This window comes from Lepisosteus platostomus, chromosome 3, assembly GCF_059453375.1.
Source record: "Lepisosteus platostomus isolate fLepPlt1 chromosome 3, fLepPlt1.hap1, whole genome shotgun sequence".
NCBI classification, from domain to species: domain Eukaryota; kingdom Metazoa; phylum Chordata; class Actinopteri; order Semionotiformes; family Lepisosteidae; genus Lepisosteus; species Lepisosteus platostomus.
In genome coordinates this window covers 6,674,778-6,690,112 of record NC_142613.1, presented here as the reverse complement: position 1 = coordinate 6,690,112, position 15,335 = coordinate 6,674,778, and the positions used below count along the sequence as shown (strand labels likewise).

Here is a 15,335-nt window from a genome sequence, read left to right as displayed (position 1 = left end):
TGAAGGATTCAACTGCAATGCAGATTCAGTCGATATATTATGGTATATTATGATATTATGGTTTCAGTTTAGTGAAAAAATGTTAAAGGAAAATACAACTTATTAGTTCCATATGAGGTAAAACTGAAAAGATTTTTTATGTCTAATCCGGGTTCGCCAACTTTATGTTCATCATGTGTTTCGCTCTTTTAGAGGAAAAGACTGCACGTAGCAGCAAAACTTTCAAAGTGGGAAAGTCAAATTGAACTTGGTATTAAAAAAATCGCAGTTTTCGTGGTATTTGAGTATTTAAATATATAACATTTCACAAACAAGAGAACAGTCTTTAGGGTGGTAAACAATAATGCAATAATTGATGTAAACCTAAATTGCAATGAAGAATAACTTGTTCACAGTTCAGCCTGCCGCATGCTCTGTTCTCTCATCATGTTATATTCAATATACTGTAGTTATTTTCATAACTTCTTTCAATGGTAGTTTGTGTGGTATTATTGGAGCACCTCAGCCTAGATGCGCAACTGCATGGTCTAGTAACGTTTACTGAAAATAATAACAGAGAGAAAAAATAAAAGACGTGTAACCAGTCATTTCAAAAAAGCTATTTAATATGTCGCCAACATACCGAGCTACCTTTTAGATATAGGCTGCTTAATCGTAATTCATGTTGGAACTGGGTTATGGATAAATCAATATGGATTCACATTCAGGCGCAGTGCAATTAAAACACATTGTTCAGAAACCTGCACTTTCTCGCGTGTTAATGAAACTATGCAGTATTCCATCAATAAATCATTTCCTTCATTTTCTGGCGACCAAAAGAGAGTTGATGATAAAAAAACGCAAGTTACAGTACAGAGAGTGAAACTAAACATTATTTCTAATATTTTAGAACTATGCCGCTGAAATGCGCACAAGGGACATACAGTATTCCTAAGAGGATATTAAATGAACTTGCTATTGACAAGTTATATTGGATTTCCAAAAGAATAATTTTCTTTACAAAAGATTTTTGTAAGTTCCTCAAAGGCAGTTTAATTTAGTGGAAAATATCGAAGCCAGTAAAAGCCGTCACGGGAGTTTGTGAATGGAGAGGGTTGTGAAATGCTGTGAGCTGATTGGACCGACCTGAGGTACTCGTGATGTGCAGGACATTATCGCTGAAGGAGAATGCCTATATAAACTGCAGCTTGTGGTTTATTCCAGCACGCAGAAGGAACAAGGTTGCTGTGTGTTAAAGAAAGCGACAGACAGAGCAACCCGACAGAGTTACAAGGAGAAGAAGAAATCTTTGTCATTTTGAACAAGACTACTCTTCTAAACATAGTTTCACGCACTTCAGAAACAATGCTTCGCAAGACGGGAATTCTGCTACTTCTTGTGCTCCTTACCTCTGCTTATGAACTGGACCAGAACGAGTCATTCTCACCACGGAGAACGCGGGTTTCCACTCATAGTCCATGTAAGTCGCTGCACTTTCCTGTGTGTTATTTTAAATTTAAATTACATCGATGTAATTTTCAAGTGTTGTCTGCAAAATATGAAAGTTCGCTGTGTTGGTGCTAGCGTGCGCCTTCAAAGTGAATAAGTACTCGCAAAACTGGAGGAGGTCCATAGCCCTAATACAAATATCGTCTGTGAGAAATTAATACGGAGGGTTTTACTAGGTTAAACCGCGGGCTTTTAAGATTTTTATGTAGTGAGTTACTGAGAGTTTTCAAACTTCCCCGACAGCGCCAGCAGCTGCATTGTTGATTTGGACAGTCTGGGGCCACAGTTTCTCCAATATCTACAGTATACACGAAACTGATGCTTCAGCTCGGAATAGCAGAGAAGCTGGAAGACGATTGTGTCAATCGGTTGCCTGCTGATTAGAGGATAAGTCTGCAAAACCTTAGCTGGCATCTTGAGACAAGTGCTTTTAAACTCCACCCTACTAATAGATGAAGAGCCAGCAGTAACGTTGATGGGCTCCATTAAGCACCTACCGTAGGTGCAGCTGTGCTCATGAGGGACAACCTGATCCAGGGAGTAAGAGGAGCCGAAGATGCCCTCATTACTTCAATGTTTATTATCCAACAATAGTGGTCTTTGTTCACTGCTATTACAAAAAAACAGTATATGCCATTAATGTTGTGTATATATATATATTAAAAGTCGTTTACGGAAAGTTCGAAGTCTGGTTATACAGTTATAATCATCTACCAATTTTTAAGAATGAAGAGTTTACAAAATGTAGATGGTTAGAAAAATGATGCAACGCTTGCCGAAGCAGTGATGGGTTAGGACGATTAAAACACTTCTACTTAAGCAATCTTATTGCAAGAAACTTTTTTTTAATGCAACTAGATTATCCAACCGCCTTATTATCCAAGACTTATTTTATGCTAGTTCGTGTCCTTTCTCGACCCCATAGTCTGATTAACCGATGAATTGAAGGGGACGTGTGCCCATCTTCCCTCCTTTGTGCTCGTGTAGCAGAACACACTGCGGCTTGCCAGTGTTCTGGTGCTGCCGCCGGTCTCGGGAAGAGCGCGCCCAGAGCCAGCGAGCGTCGACAGAGGGCTGCCAATTCACTAAATATGAAACTGGATGGAAGACCAGCTGCAGACAATAAATTCAAACTGTTTTTGTGGGTACAACCGTTTCTAAACAAGCGCAAGGATTTTTTTGTATTCATCGAGTACCCAACAAAATGTTGTTTGATTATTAAACGGAACTGATTGGTAAAACTTAAGATGCACATTTAAAGATGCCTTTTGACGTGGCTTTTAAATGCGAAGTCCATATGACAATATACAGTACATAGCAGATCGGCAAACAGAGATAACGATATTTTAGCCAATAAGGTAACAGCATTATTGATCGCAGGTTACTAACTGTAGGAGAGCATATACAACTTTAAGGTTGCTACCGTAGCTTAATGAACTGAAAATCCCGTCAACAGCTGCTCAAAGCAATACGGTCACGCAACGTGACTCCTACTATATCTCAAGCCCATATATTTAACAAATAAACTTTATAAAAGTGGAAATTCTACCCGTCTTGTATGAGTGTCTGCTTCAGGTCTCATTTTCACTCTGATGCCCTCTTAAAGATTTCATTGAAAAAAGCTTGATAACCAAAAGAAAGTGTTTATGCTTTACAAGCTCAATTCCAAAAGGCGACGATACGCAACATTTGGGATGCAGCCAGATTGGCGGTGTTTGGCATGTCGTTTCTTTAACCAGCCGTGAAACCCCACACAGTATTTGCAGAACTTCCTGTCTTACAGTACGTCGCTGCTCTGAGAACATGTCCCGGTTCCATGCTTCAGCCTGCCTATCGCAATGGGAAAGCTCCATTCCTGTAAATCCTGGAAACGAGAAAAAAGTCCAACCCGGCTCACGCACTGCTCTAATCACTTCCAAATGGCAAACCCTACAGCTCAATCAATACTGAGACATCAGGAGCCTGCACTAGACGTGCATTTATCACATCTGGATTTCACAATACGGTCGCTCTGCCATGTTTAATACATTTATACGATTTATTTTCTGGCTCTTCAGCTACAGCTGTGAGGGTAGGTGCTTGAATGCCAGGAACTGCTTGAACTGTTGACAGACCGTTGGTATTGTGGTCTGTTTCGTACCCATGTATACAGTTATGAAGAACAGCACATGGCAATATAAATGATGAAACATGGCAGCAGATTTAAAAGTGAAGGGGGCACAACTATAGACCCCACTAATAATGCTGAGCATTTTTAAAAGTATGATTTACAGGTGGCAGATGAAATAGTTAACAAGCCTTAAATATGACAATCTAGCTATTTAATCAAACATTACAGTCCTACCATGTTACCATTACACTGAAGTTCTGCTAATATACAAAAGGTCATAAATGGTTTTCATATATAATTAACAACCTCTCATCTGAACTGTTACCCAACAAAAAGTGAAAGTCGGTATTTTAGAATTACAGACAGGGGTTTTGTAAAGTGGATATTTCCCATACAGAAAGGCAGGTTGATTAACATCTAGCCCTTGTTTATGCAATTCGAGTCCTCATTGACCTCAAACTACAGTACATCACAGACATGGGTCTTAAATTAGCAGAGACTATCAGTACAGAAGAGTCCAAATTAAAAAATCAAAGTTCCATCCCACCCTCAAGTCCCTATTTTCATATGCGTGTCATTGGCTTTCTGCTCTGCTAGGTTCTACTGGTACCTTGATGCACCCATCAAATAAAAAACTGGCATTCAGCTGTGAGTTTAGCACTTTATGCAAGGTACATTGATTTAATCTAGGCCCAGATCACAAAGGTTGCCATGCATGAGTGTAGCAGTGTGTGGATTGGTTTTCTGTTGACTGGCAAGGGGAATGCACAACCAATGCACCAATGTTTGTCTCACCCTCAATATTAACACAAATGGCACACCAACCCCGTGTTAAGGCCATGTGAACAGATACAATTGACTACTTCTTTTCATCCTTTTACAACCTTAATGCATGTGTTTCTAATAGACAAAGGCTCCATATGTATTGCTTGGAATCCATAGGTGCAGATTGGATGTAAATGCATCAAGCTACATTGTGTGTAGCAGAGACAGGTGGCCTTAATGCTTCAGTTCAAGTCATTTGCTAATATTATTTAATTCATCTTTAGCAACAGGACAATTATGTGATGGAAGGTCGATCCATGATTAATTCACAATTACCTGTCTTAACTGCACAGTGTTCAATGTTGCTAAGGCAACATAAACATAATTGGTGTGAAAACACTGGAGCTCTGGAGGTCTTAAATGGGTTTGATAGGAGGAAATCCCTCCTCCTTGTTCATAACGTTTCCTGCCTTTCCTTTCCTATTAGAATGATCAACATCAAGATGTGTAGGATAAATGAACGACGTGCACAGTAGCTTAAAACCAAGACCATAAATGCTGATGGCATGAATTGCACTGCACAGCCATTTCAATGGCTGCAAACCAACAGTGAAACAATAAGCGTCATTGTCTATTGATTCCACTGGAAGCTTATGTCTGTCCTGAACCCAAACCTGCTGGGCTAGTCAGCACACATCAAGTCATTAGCATCCATTATTGGGGTTAGTCAGCCAGGTTTTATTTATGTTTCATTGAGCATAATGTGTCTTTATACCACAGACGTGCTTTCCAGTGTCGCACAATAGAGGTCTATACCTTGAACAACCTTCTCTTTCAAGACCCTGCCAAGGATTGTGTTTTTTAATCCAAGAAAGACTTGTACTATTGTAAAAAGGCTTTATTTTCATGCCTTTTTAAACTATAATGATAATGCAGCAAGGTTAGGTGAAGGGGGGGGGGGCAGTATTAAATCTCTGATGATGTCACTGAGCTACATTAGACAGTTGATAGAGCAGCCAGCATATCAACCTGCGCCAGAATACTGCACAAGGACCTCAGCTAGGTGGATGAAACTTGGTGTACTTGCTAATGGATATCCTTCAGTAGAATACACTACACAAGAATGAACAGGCTGTTTTGCAGGCTTATAGACCACTGATAAAGGACCAAGATTAAGTTAAGCTCATAACCACTGTGGTCCATTTAATTCATCAGATAATGTCCTGAAATTGACTGCACTCTTACATTCTGACTTGTGGTGAAATGTCTGTTCTCACTACTACTGCATGTCTTAAGGGACCAGACCTGGAGATGAATGGAAGACTTCCATAACCACACTGATACTCAGGCATTACACTAGAGACATTCAGGTTCTTAATTTGCTCTTGCTCTGATTATGCTCTACTTATGATACGTTCCTGTTGTAACAACGTTTGTGGAAAATTGCTTAATAAAGTATGCATACTAAGCAAAAGATTGCTAAAACACCACAGTTTGCCAAGAAATAACAGTGAGAGGACTATGACATCCAACGGTGCCATTTACTAACTGTAATAATGAATTCTGAAAACTGCCTGGCAAGTAGTAGGTTATTGTCTTGTCACACGTGAATGTAATTGAAACAACAATTCTTGGCCAAAACTAAATGCCAGCAGAAAAATGATCCTGCAGGGTCTTTTCTCCTGCTAAGGACTGTGCGAGCATATCTGTAAGGAACACAATCTTCAGTTCTACATAAAATCTAGATGAGTTCCAATTTTAGGATTTATTTTTACCATGGGAAAGCAATACGAGATGCAAAGGTCCAAGTTTCAGAATTGTATTCATGTTTCAGTACAGTCTCATAGATGTTGTCGTATCATAGAGCTCTTTCATCCTTGTGACATGTCCCTGTGTCTCTGTGCAGCGGATGTGGCCCGGTGTCTGAACAGCGCCCTGCAGGTGGGCTGTGGGGCCTTTGCCTGCCTGGAGAACTCCACCTGCGATACAGATGGCATGCATGACATCTGCAAGTCCTTTCTATACAGTGCTGCTAAATTTGACACTCAGGTAAAGATGCACTAAAACTCTTCCACACTGTAACCAGCTAAACTGGCAGCTTTTCTGCTCAATCTACAGTAGCTGAACCTCTGCAAGAATAAATTGTACTTATCCCGTTTCCAATCAAACAAAACAATAGACAAATCGGCCATTGTGAGACAAAGCAGCTTTCAAGTCTTTTTTTCCATGAGGATTTGAGTAGATGCAGAACGAGCTCAAATTTCCAGACTTTGTTTCCAATCCTAGTCACTTTTGAACTACAAGATCTGAATTACTTAAGATCTGCATAATGCATGGTATAAAACTGTGGAATATTTTCACATGCGGCTAAAACACTAGACATGTGCTTGTATGTGAAGTACTAGTGGTCACTCAGTTTGTGCTGAAATGTTAAACTGGGCAGCCAATTTGCTTGCTAACAGGTGATTGAATGCGCCTTCATCAGTGAGAGGTTGGGCGATGGGAATGGTGGTTGTTGGGTGAACTGGGCCAAGTAGCCTTGCTGTAACCGAGGTCTGCTGTCCGACAGGGCAAGGTCTTCGTGAAGGAGAGCCTGAAGTGCATTGCCAATGGCATCACCTCCAAGGTCTTCCTCACCATCCGGCGCTGCTCCACCTTCCAGAGAATGATCTCCGAGGTGCAGGAGGAATGCTACAGCAAGCTGGACATTTGTGGGGTGGCCAAGCTGAACCCCGATGCCATCAGTGAGGTGGCCCAACTGCCCAGCCACTTTCCCAACAGGTACATCTGGCTTCCTGATTGTAGTTTAAGTGCATCATTGCACAATTACCAGAACCAGACTAGACTGAGCTTATGTGATGGTGCCTTGGTGTATTGCTTACTTTTCGGTGCCTTGATCCTCTAGTGTGTTGTGGAGACCTTAGTTCTAGCTCACATTGTCTGAGGCATGCTGGGAGAGCAGTGCATTAGGAAGTGAGCTCTGAACATGAAAACATAAGAAGGGTTACGAACGAGAGGAGGCCATTCCACCCATCTAGTGCATTAGGCAGTATTTAACTGAACCCATGATCACATCCAGCTGTTTCTTGAATGATGCCAAAGCAGCAGCTCCAACATGGATGGTAGCTTGTTCCATAGTCCCATAACCCCTTTTTAAATAGAACTGTTCATTTTGAAGAGGTCTTCTGGGTTGACTTTGTCACTGCCTTTGAGGATTTTTGAATACTTGCATCAGGTCCCCTTGACATTGTCTCCCATCAAGACAAAAACAGGTTTAGATTCTTCATCCTCTGTCCTGATAGTGCAGGGAATGTATCTGGTTGCTCTTTTCAGAACGGATTCTGGAGCAGCATTATCATTTCTATAACATGGTGACCACAGTTATACACAATATTCTAAACAAGGCATTACTATTCTGTTCCCTGAAACTGCTTCTGTTGTATCGATTCACATGCAACACTCTCGCAGGAAGGACTCTAGCCTGAGGTCCTGCCTGTTGATCTGTAGCTTTCTCGGTTCTAACAATTCCAACACCTGTCCCGGCAGATACTACAGCAAGCTCCTGCAGAGCCTGATGGAGTGCGACGATGAAACGGTCAGCCTGGTCAGGAGCAGCCTGGTTTCGAGGCTAGGTCCCGAGATGGCCATGCTGTTTCAGCTGCTGCAGAGCAAGCCCTGCCCCTCTTCCTCCTCCTTGTCCTCTCCTGCTGGGGCCGAAGGCCGCGGCAACTGGCGCTGGCCCATTGGGCCCCATGTGTTCAAGATGCAGCCCAACCTGCGCAGGGAGCCCTCCACTCTCTTTTCTAAGAAGCGTTCTGCAGATGACAGCTCGTAATGGTCACACATGCACTGCAACACCTGCTCTTCCATGGGGTGTGTAAGATTCTGAACTTTTACCAAAGTAAAAAATGATATCCGATCTCACTTAAGTAAAAATCACATGCAGTTATCATAAAGTTCATATCAGACGTTATCAGTATGAAAATGTGCTAACTCATAGTAAAGGCTTACATGCATATGGAGTTCATGCTTTACAGGGTAATGATGCCAACTTATGATGCTTAAAAAAACCTGAAATTATTAATTTACAGAATTTCCCATATCAGATCCAAAGCATTATTTTTATCTCTGAAGCCCAGCAATCTATAACCTTGGAAAAACCATTGTGATTAGTTGCTTTCTGTTTGAATCATTACTCAAAGTAAAAGAAAACAAATTTAAAGAAACGTGAAATTGGACTGCATGTGATTTTGACTAAAGGACCAGCAGAGATCCTATTTTATAAATTATGATTACATTTAAAAAGTGAGCTAGATTTCACAAGAGTACTTGGTAACACTTTGTTTAAACAGAGAAATATCAGGGACATCTCATTTGCATACCACCGTTCTCCTAAGTCACTGATCAATCAGCCATTGTAGTCGCTCCCTGTTTGTTCAAATTTACTTCAATGAAAAACTCTCTCCTCCAGCCTTGGTTAATGCAGTTTCCTGTCTCTTGCCCTCCTGTGTCACAGTAAATAGCATCCCACTGGAGCCAGAAGCAACAATCTTTGGTGTCATGGGTTCACTATATCCCACGCACATAATATTAAAATAAAAATCAAAGTGAGTTGTTTCCTTGGCATGAAGAAATATTCCAAACGCATATCTGGAGGTATTCATGTTTTAATAACATACAAGCTGAATGTTTGGTACTATAGTTCCTGTAAAGTATTCTATATTGAAGTTTGACACAGGAAACTGTATTACTTTGAATTACATCAATATAACTACAAAAGATGTTACCAGATTTTGCCAGAAAGAACCCATATTAACTTAAGTGTGCAATGTGTAATTGTAGAGTACCCAATGGACCAAATGATTTCCAAGGACAGATATTAATAGCTTCTCTGTACTCATAATAAAGAGCAGAGGTGAATTCCTATGTAACTGGGCATCTGTGTAGATTGTAAGGAATATGAAATGACTATTTAAAAGCAGTTTGTTATATTATTGATATTTATTTTCCTACTTGCTAATTCTATTTTATTTAATATATTCATGTTATTTGATGAAATTGCAGTTGATATTACTTTTGTATGCTAGAATTAGGTTAGAACTTTAAATATTAAAATATGGTTCTGTTTTCGCTCCCATTAAAATGGGACATGCTGAATCTTAATGAGATGACATTCTCCAAGGTGTCTTTTAATTGGCTGAATAGGATACATGTTATGACTCTGTGCTGGCCATAGACGAACATGTATACCATTCTAGTCAGAAACGTCTTAGGTAGTGTGATAAGGGACCATATCTGAAACGACACTACTTTTAAGCTTGTAACTCCTGTCTTATCAGAATCTATAAGATTAGATACACTGCAGGACCTTTGAAATTGTTGTTGCATTTATTAAAATCCCAAAGGAACTAAATTAGGCAGAATTAACCAAGTAGATTTAAAGAAAGTGTGCTGTTGAGATTTCTTTGTAATAAAATTAATAAGACTCGGTTACACGCTATGTAAGAAATTGTAAGGTGTCACTTTTCCAGTTTTGTTACACTATGCAGTATATTGGTAAAAAGGTTTAATCACTCCTCTGTAAAGATTACAAGAAAATAAAACACCGCAGCAAAACAAAATTTGAATTTGATCAAATTCTTGCAATAGGGGAATAAGCTGCAGAGAGCTTAACTTTTGTTTGCTAGGGATTTCTCAGCTGGTATTTTCCTTACAAAAAGCTTATGTGCTGAAAAGCACAAGGTCTGAAGCATCTCAGTACACAGTCATGCTTCAGGTGAGAAGACATACTGTAGTGTTGCCATAGCAGCACAGGCCAAAAAACATTTCCGGGCCTCTCTTGTTCATATATGAACTCGATGCCAGGCAATGTGAATGTACTGGTTCCCATCTTTGTGGGAAGAGTCAAAAAGAACTCCCATCTCCACACTTCTGATCTGTGGATCAGAAAAGCTAAATAAATTCTGCATAAATTCCAATTTTTGTTTCTTCAAAAGAAAATTTTGATATTTTCTGTTTTAGTTGCTTTATGGGGTACAGATCCTTATTTAGTTAGCTGAGCAATGAATATATTAGATATAAAGAAAAAATTAAGAAGTAGAAAAACCAACACAGAAACTGTACATGCAACACATGCAGTGTGTATCCAGAAACGGTTTCCCTTTAACATGCACTTTGTTCTCTTATGACCACTATACAAGGGCATTTAAGCATTCAGCACTTGCCATTACTCAGTCATTTTTCTAAAGATTATGCTTAAGGTAAAACATCAGTACATTTAATAGGCTTGTGCTTCTAGACACAGTCCTATGGGTTTAAATGTTTCCTGTATTTCTGAAACACCAGTACCATCACACAGCACTATATGTGCTGCTATACAAAGACAAATTTGCAGCTGTGTGATATGGAGTAACTCCTGTTTACTTTGCACAATAAATCTAACAAAATCTAATTTGGTTCCTAAACTCCTTGCAAGTTTATGCAGAGGTCAAATTATAAAAATGTTCACCTTTTTCAGAGCTATAAATTCCAGTGTAAGCTTGGGAAAGAAAAGAATTAGCTTTCCTGTGTGAATATTCTGATTTCTACACAGAAATTTTAATTTGATTAAGGAGTAAATTACTTTGATTTTGTTAAGGATTTCTGTCTGTATTTATGTGGCATAAGAATAGCTCTTAAGGGGCAAAAGAGTTTCACCCTTTTTGCTTGATTGTTGTTGGGATCCCTGCTTAACACACATTGCCATCTTCTGGAGAAATACTGAAACTGATACTTTGAATAGGATTTTCTAATGCTCTTCTTCCTCTGCGTATGACTCAAAGAGCTGAAAGGCTTAGTAAACCTTAGAGAATGCACATCAGGTTTGTGTCAGTCAAATGTTGGAGAGTGGGTGCCTAAGTTTCTTAAAAGTTGATAAATTCACAAAATGTAAAATGTAGACTAGTGTATCTAGTCCGTAAAGGTATAATGTTAACAACTACGAAACCTAGATCTCCAACTCTAAATGCAGTGGTATGAATCTCTGGTGGAAGAGGGGTTTTGGAGAGTTGTTAACACTTGCTTTAAAGACTAATACTTCTCAACTATCCGAATCAATGAGAGGAGAAGATATGATAAATATGCAGAGGAGCTATATTTAACAGGGCCAGACTGAATTGAAAATAAAACACACCTCTCAATATTCTCTGATGCCAAGTATAGGCCCCACCCATGAAGACTCTCCAGTGGAGCAGACTGCTCTATCTGTTAGTCATTTCATCACCTCTAGTTCAGTCAGTGGAAACAAAGTTCTGACCACACTGTCGGGGTTTTGCCATGGCAGAAGCAGTTTTGCACTTGGAGGTGGAAAAAATGGCAGTTATTTCAGTAGGAAGCTAACTTGGAAATGTTTCTCTTGTCCAGAGTTCTGAGAACTCAAAGGGCAAACAGGTGCCTTAGCTGAGGTTTGGGCACTCCTACCTGTATGTAAGAGTAATGAAATTACGGTACTCCTTTCTTTCCTATCAAGACTTGAAATGAATCACATTTTCCACTTAGGGGCTATATTATGCCAGTTGACATTTTATTCATATTCTTTCCACATGCTTTGTAATCCAAACACTTATATTTGCCAATCAGTTGAATCAGACAATCAACGGGTGATCAGTTTCTGGAGATTTTTGTTGAAGTACACTATGTACGCATGATTGAACATTGTGATTTATTTGCACTTTAAAATGTTTTTTTTTTTATTTCTTCTTCGTGCCATTCATTTGCAGCTATGTATTTAAAACTGAGAAAGACAAATACATCGACTATGTTTTGTTTGGCTGATTAAAGGAATAAAGAATGATCTTATCTGGCATATGTCATTGAATTCAGTTGGTGTTGTCTGGTTCTTTTAGTGACTTAGGTTAAATCTCATTCTGTGATAACAGCTGGGGCAGTGATAAACACAAAGCTGTTGTTCTGCCAATGGAAACCAAAGGTTTGTAAAGGGTGATAAACACACTTACCCAGCAACTTATCAAGCCACTGTTATTATATAGTGCGCAGTGTTGTTAAATAGTGCTATTATATAGTTATTATATAGGGGCAGTGATAAACACAAAGCTGTTGTTCTGCCAATGGAAACCAAAGGTTTGTAAAGGGTGATAAACACACTTACCCAGCAACTGTTATTATATAAAATACTCTTACTGCTGAGCACAATCTTGGAATACTTCACAAAACTGTTACACCAGGGTGATAGTGACAGTATGGCTGATGATTTAACACAGAACAAAAAAATAAGGCCAGCAACAAGAGTACAAATTCTGAAACTTGCAAAGCATAAATACTTATTACTTATTATTAGCATAAATACTTACTATAAAGAAGATGCTACTCTGCTTACTATCATCTTAATAACATCGCCCCAGACTACTGGCAGTTTGTTTATAACTGCCTTTTACAAAACCAGCCTTAATTGGTTCCAATTTTAATACCATCTAAAACTATGTGGTGCACAGGCAGAATTTATGTTGCCAACGCCTCCTAAAACCTTGTCCTTGTTCATTTACAAGAAACTGAGTACTCCCGAAAACGATGATGATTCTAAAAACACATCAAAGAAAACCTGTCACGTCTGATTAGACAATTAACAGGATATACAGTATCATGTCTACACTATAGCTGCTGCATGACGTAGAAGTGTTCTGGAAAAAGCTCAAAACAAATATGTTATCCCCATAACATTATCTAAAAATGAAGAAGTTTGGAGTTTTTAAATCCAGACACTGTCTCACAATGTTTCACAGCTAAGAAAATACCACCACAAACAAGACCTGTGTTAAGACCGAACTCCTGCCCTGTGAAATACATTTTCAGTACTGTGCCAAACCCCTTGTTTTCATGACGGATTCTACTGCCAAAGCAATGTCATTCACAGCCCTATCTAACCATTGATGCTGTGATGTTACTTATTTACAGAACACTAGTGATACTCTATCTTTCAAATATCCAAATGTCTACACTAGTGCAGTAATCCCAGACTGCAATTATACCTCATTTTCCTTCCCTGATCATACTGAAGGTAGGTAAATCCCTTTTTTAACAAACACCACTAATCAATTTAGTTTGTTTTCTGTTAATTGTCTTTTCATTGTCTAGGATGTAAATATTTTCACTTGAAGAAAGTTGCTGCTGTCACAGGAAGAGCTTAAAATGGCTGTATTAGACTTCTGTTCATTATCAACAAGTTACATTTTCAAGTTGTTTTTAGAATTTAATTGGTACTTGTACAGTACCTAAAATACGTCCACGAATAAATCAGGAAAGAAAGCTGAAATCCACCGACTTGCGCACAGACAGGCAATTATTTTACAAAAGCTTGTTTTTAAGAAATGTTCAACTAAAAAAAAAAAAGGTTGATATTTCTTGACTCGGTACTCTGCCAGATTCATGCTGAAACCACAAGATGAACTCAAAAACCCATCTGCATCTACCTGTTTTGAAAAGATAACCATCATGAAACGCCTTTAAAAACATTGTGTATTTTATTGTGTGTAGCTAAGAATTCTTGTCTTTTACTATTCTGAATTATTTGCATCTGTGACATTTTAAAGTCATTAATAAACCGGGACAATAAAATGGACGTGTACTTACTAAAAGTGTCTCAATAACTAAGACAAAGCAATAACACAATATTCCAAAAGCTAAAACAGTTTAACCTTGCACAAAACCCTGCTGTCCAACGAGAAAAGCAGTGTTGTTGGTGTTACTAAAGAAAATTAATCCATTTTCATGCAAGTGAACATATTTCATCTGCTTTTCTGCAGCCTTAATAGTCCGACTGCAGTTTACAAGTCTAAAGCTGTCTGATTCAAGAGGTAGCAGGCTACTCTCTGGGGACTTGCCAATCAGTGGTAATTTAACTTTTAAAACTACAGGCTGTGTGTGTCTAATTTCCTAAGACAAGTTAACTATTAACAAGGAAGGAAAGAGTACATCCATATGTGGAATGAACTTTATTAAACTTCAAGTGCAAACGAGCTGAAATTGCAAAGTGAGTATTTCATTTCTCAGCCCTGGGGTAAAAGTCAACACAAAAGGCAGAGTTTCTGCTATCTCTGTAAAAGAGATATATAATTTCATGCCAATTTTGAAGAGTGCTGTGGGCCTTTCTGATCTGATACATTGAGTCATAAGGGCTAGGTGATACAGTTGGTTAATACTTATTTCCCACTGTTTTCTTTTAAAGAGACAGTTACGCTTAATTCTCCAATCATATCTCTAGAAAAATTAGCACAATATGTATGTTGATTAAATACTAGAGGTATTTAACTTAAAAAAAAAACACATCCAAAAAAAACATAAGATAGCAAACACAAAAATACAAAATGTCTAGGAGCAAGCCACTCCTCTGAGAACTAATTGGGTTTTTTTTCCAGATTGTTAAGAATGTCAAATGCGATGAAGCAAATCATACATGGAATAAATTAATTTCGTTGGCAGAAAAAGTGTGAAGGATGACGAAAAGGTCACATAACGGTGTTTTCCTTTTTTTTTATTTCTGCTTTTGACTCGATAATCTGCATTTCATTAAAAAAAATAGAAATGCAATTACAACTATTAGTGCTTTTTGTTCACACCCATCCATTTCTTTGAAAAATTTTATCCTCTCAAATATTATTCTGAGAGTCAGAAGTTAAGTTTGTGGCACTCCTTGCCAAAGTATTTCTTTAATGTGTGACTACAATTACACACAGTGACTGCAGTGAGGTGTGTCCAGCCCTCAGCCTTTTTTCATTATCCTTGCATTAGTCACTTATCAAATTGTTAAAATATTGTTTGCATGCAGTTTTCGACATTGTGCTTGTAACGTCATTGTGATGTATTAACATCATCATCGTCGATCTATGTAACTATTTGGCTATTGTCTTTTTTCCTGGTTACAACTGAGAAGTAGAGTACAGTAAACAAAAAAGAAAATAGTTTTGCTAATATGTTCCAG

The 15,335-nt window shown here is 38.6% G+C and overlaps 1 protein-coding gene across 1 annotated transcript; it reads left to right on the top strand.

The window, feature by feature from the left end:
- The first annotated feature begins 1,201 nt into the window (after positions 1-1,201).
- Positions 1,202-12,218, top strand: stc1 (stanniocalcin 1). Its single transcript, XM_088624140.1, has 4 exons — positions 1,202-1,459; positions 6,270-6,412; positions 6,933-7,144; positions 7,910-12,218. Exons 1-4 carry the CDS (start codon positions 1,345-1,347, stop codon positions 8,196-8,198), a joined length of 759 nt encoding a protein of 252 aa, XP_088480266.1. The 5' UTR covers positions 1,202-1,344; the 3' UTR covers positions 8,199-12,218.
- Positions 12,219-15,335: the final 3,117 nt, after the last annotated feature.

What these genes read in the sequence shown, in the direction of transcription:
- stc1 (XM_088624140.1), top strand. Translation starts at nt 1,345, where the DNA reads ATGCTTCGCAAGACGGGAATTCTGCTACTTCTTGTGCTCCTTACCTCT. An exon ending in GGTTTCCACTCATAGTCCAT is followed by an intron (nt 1,460 to 6,269) that starts GTAAGTCGCTGC and finishes GTCTCTGTGCAG; the next exon opens with CGGATGTGGCCCGGTGTCTG. An exon ending in CCCAGCCACTTTCCCAACAG is followed by an intron (nt 7,145 to 7,909) that starts GTACATCTGGCT and finishes CTGTCCCGGCAG; the next exon opens with ATACTACAGCAAGCTCCTGC.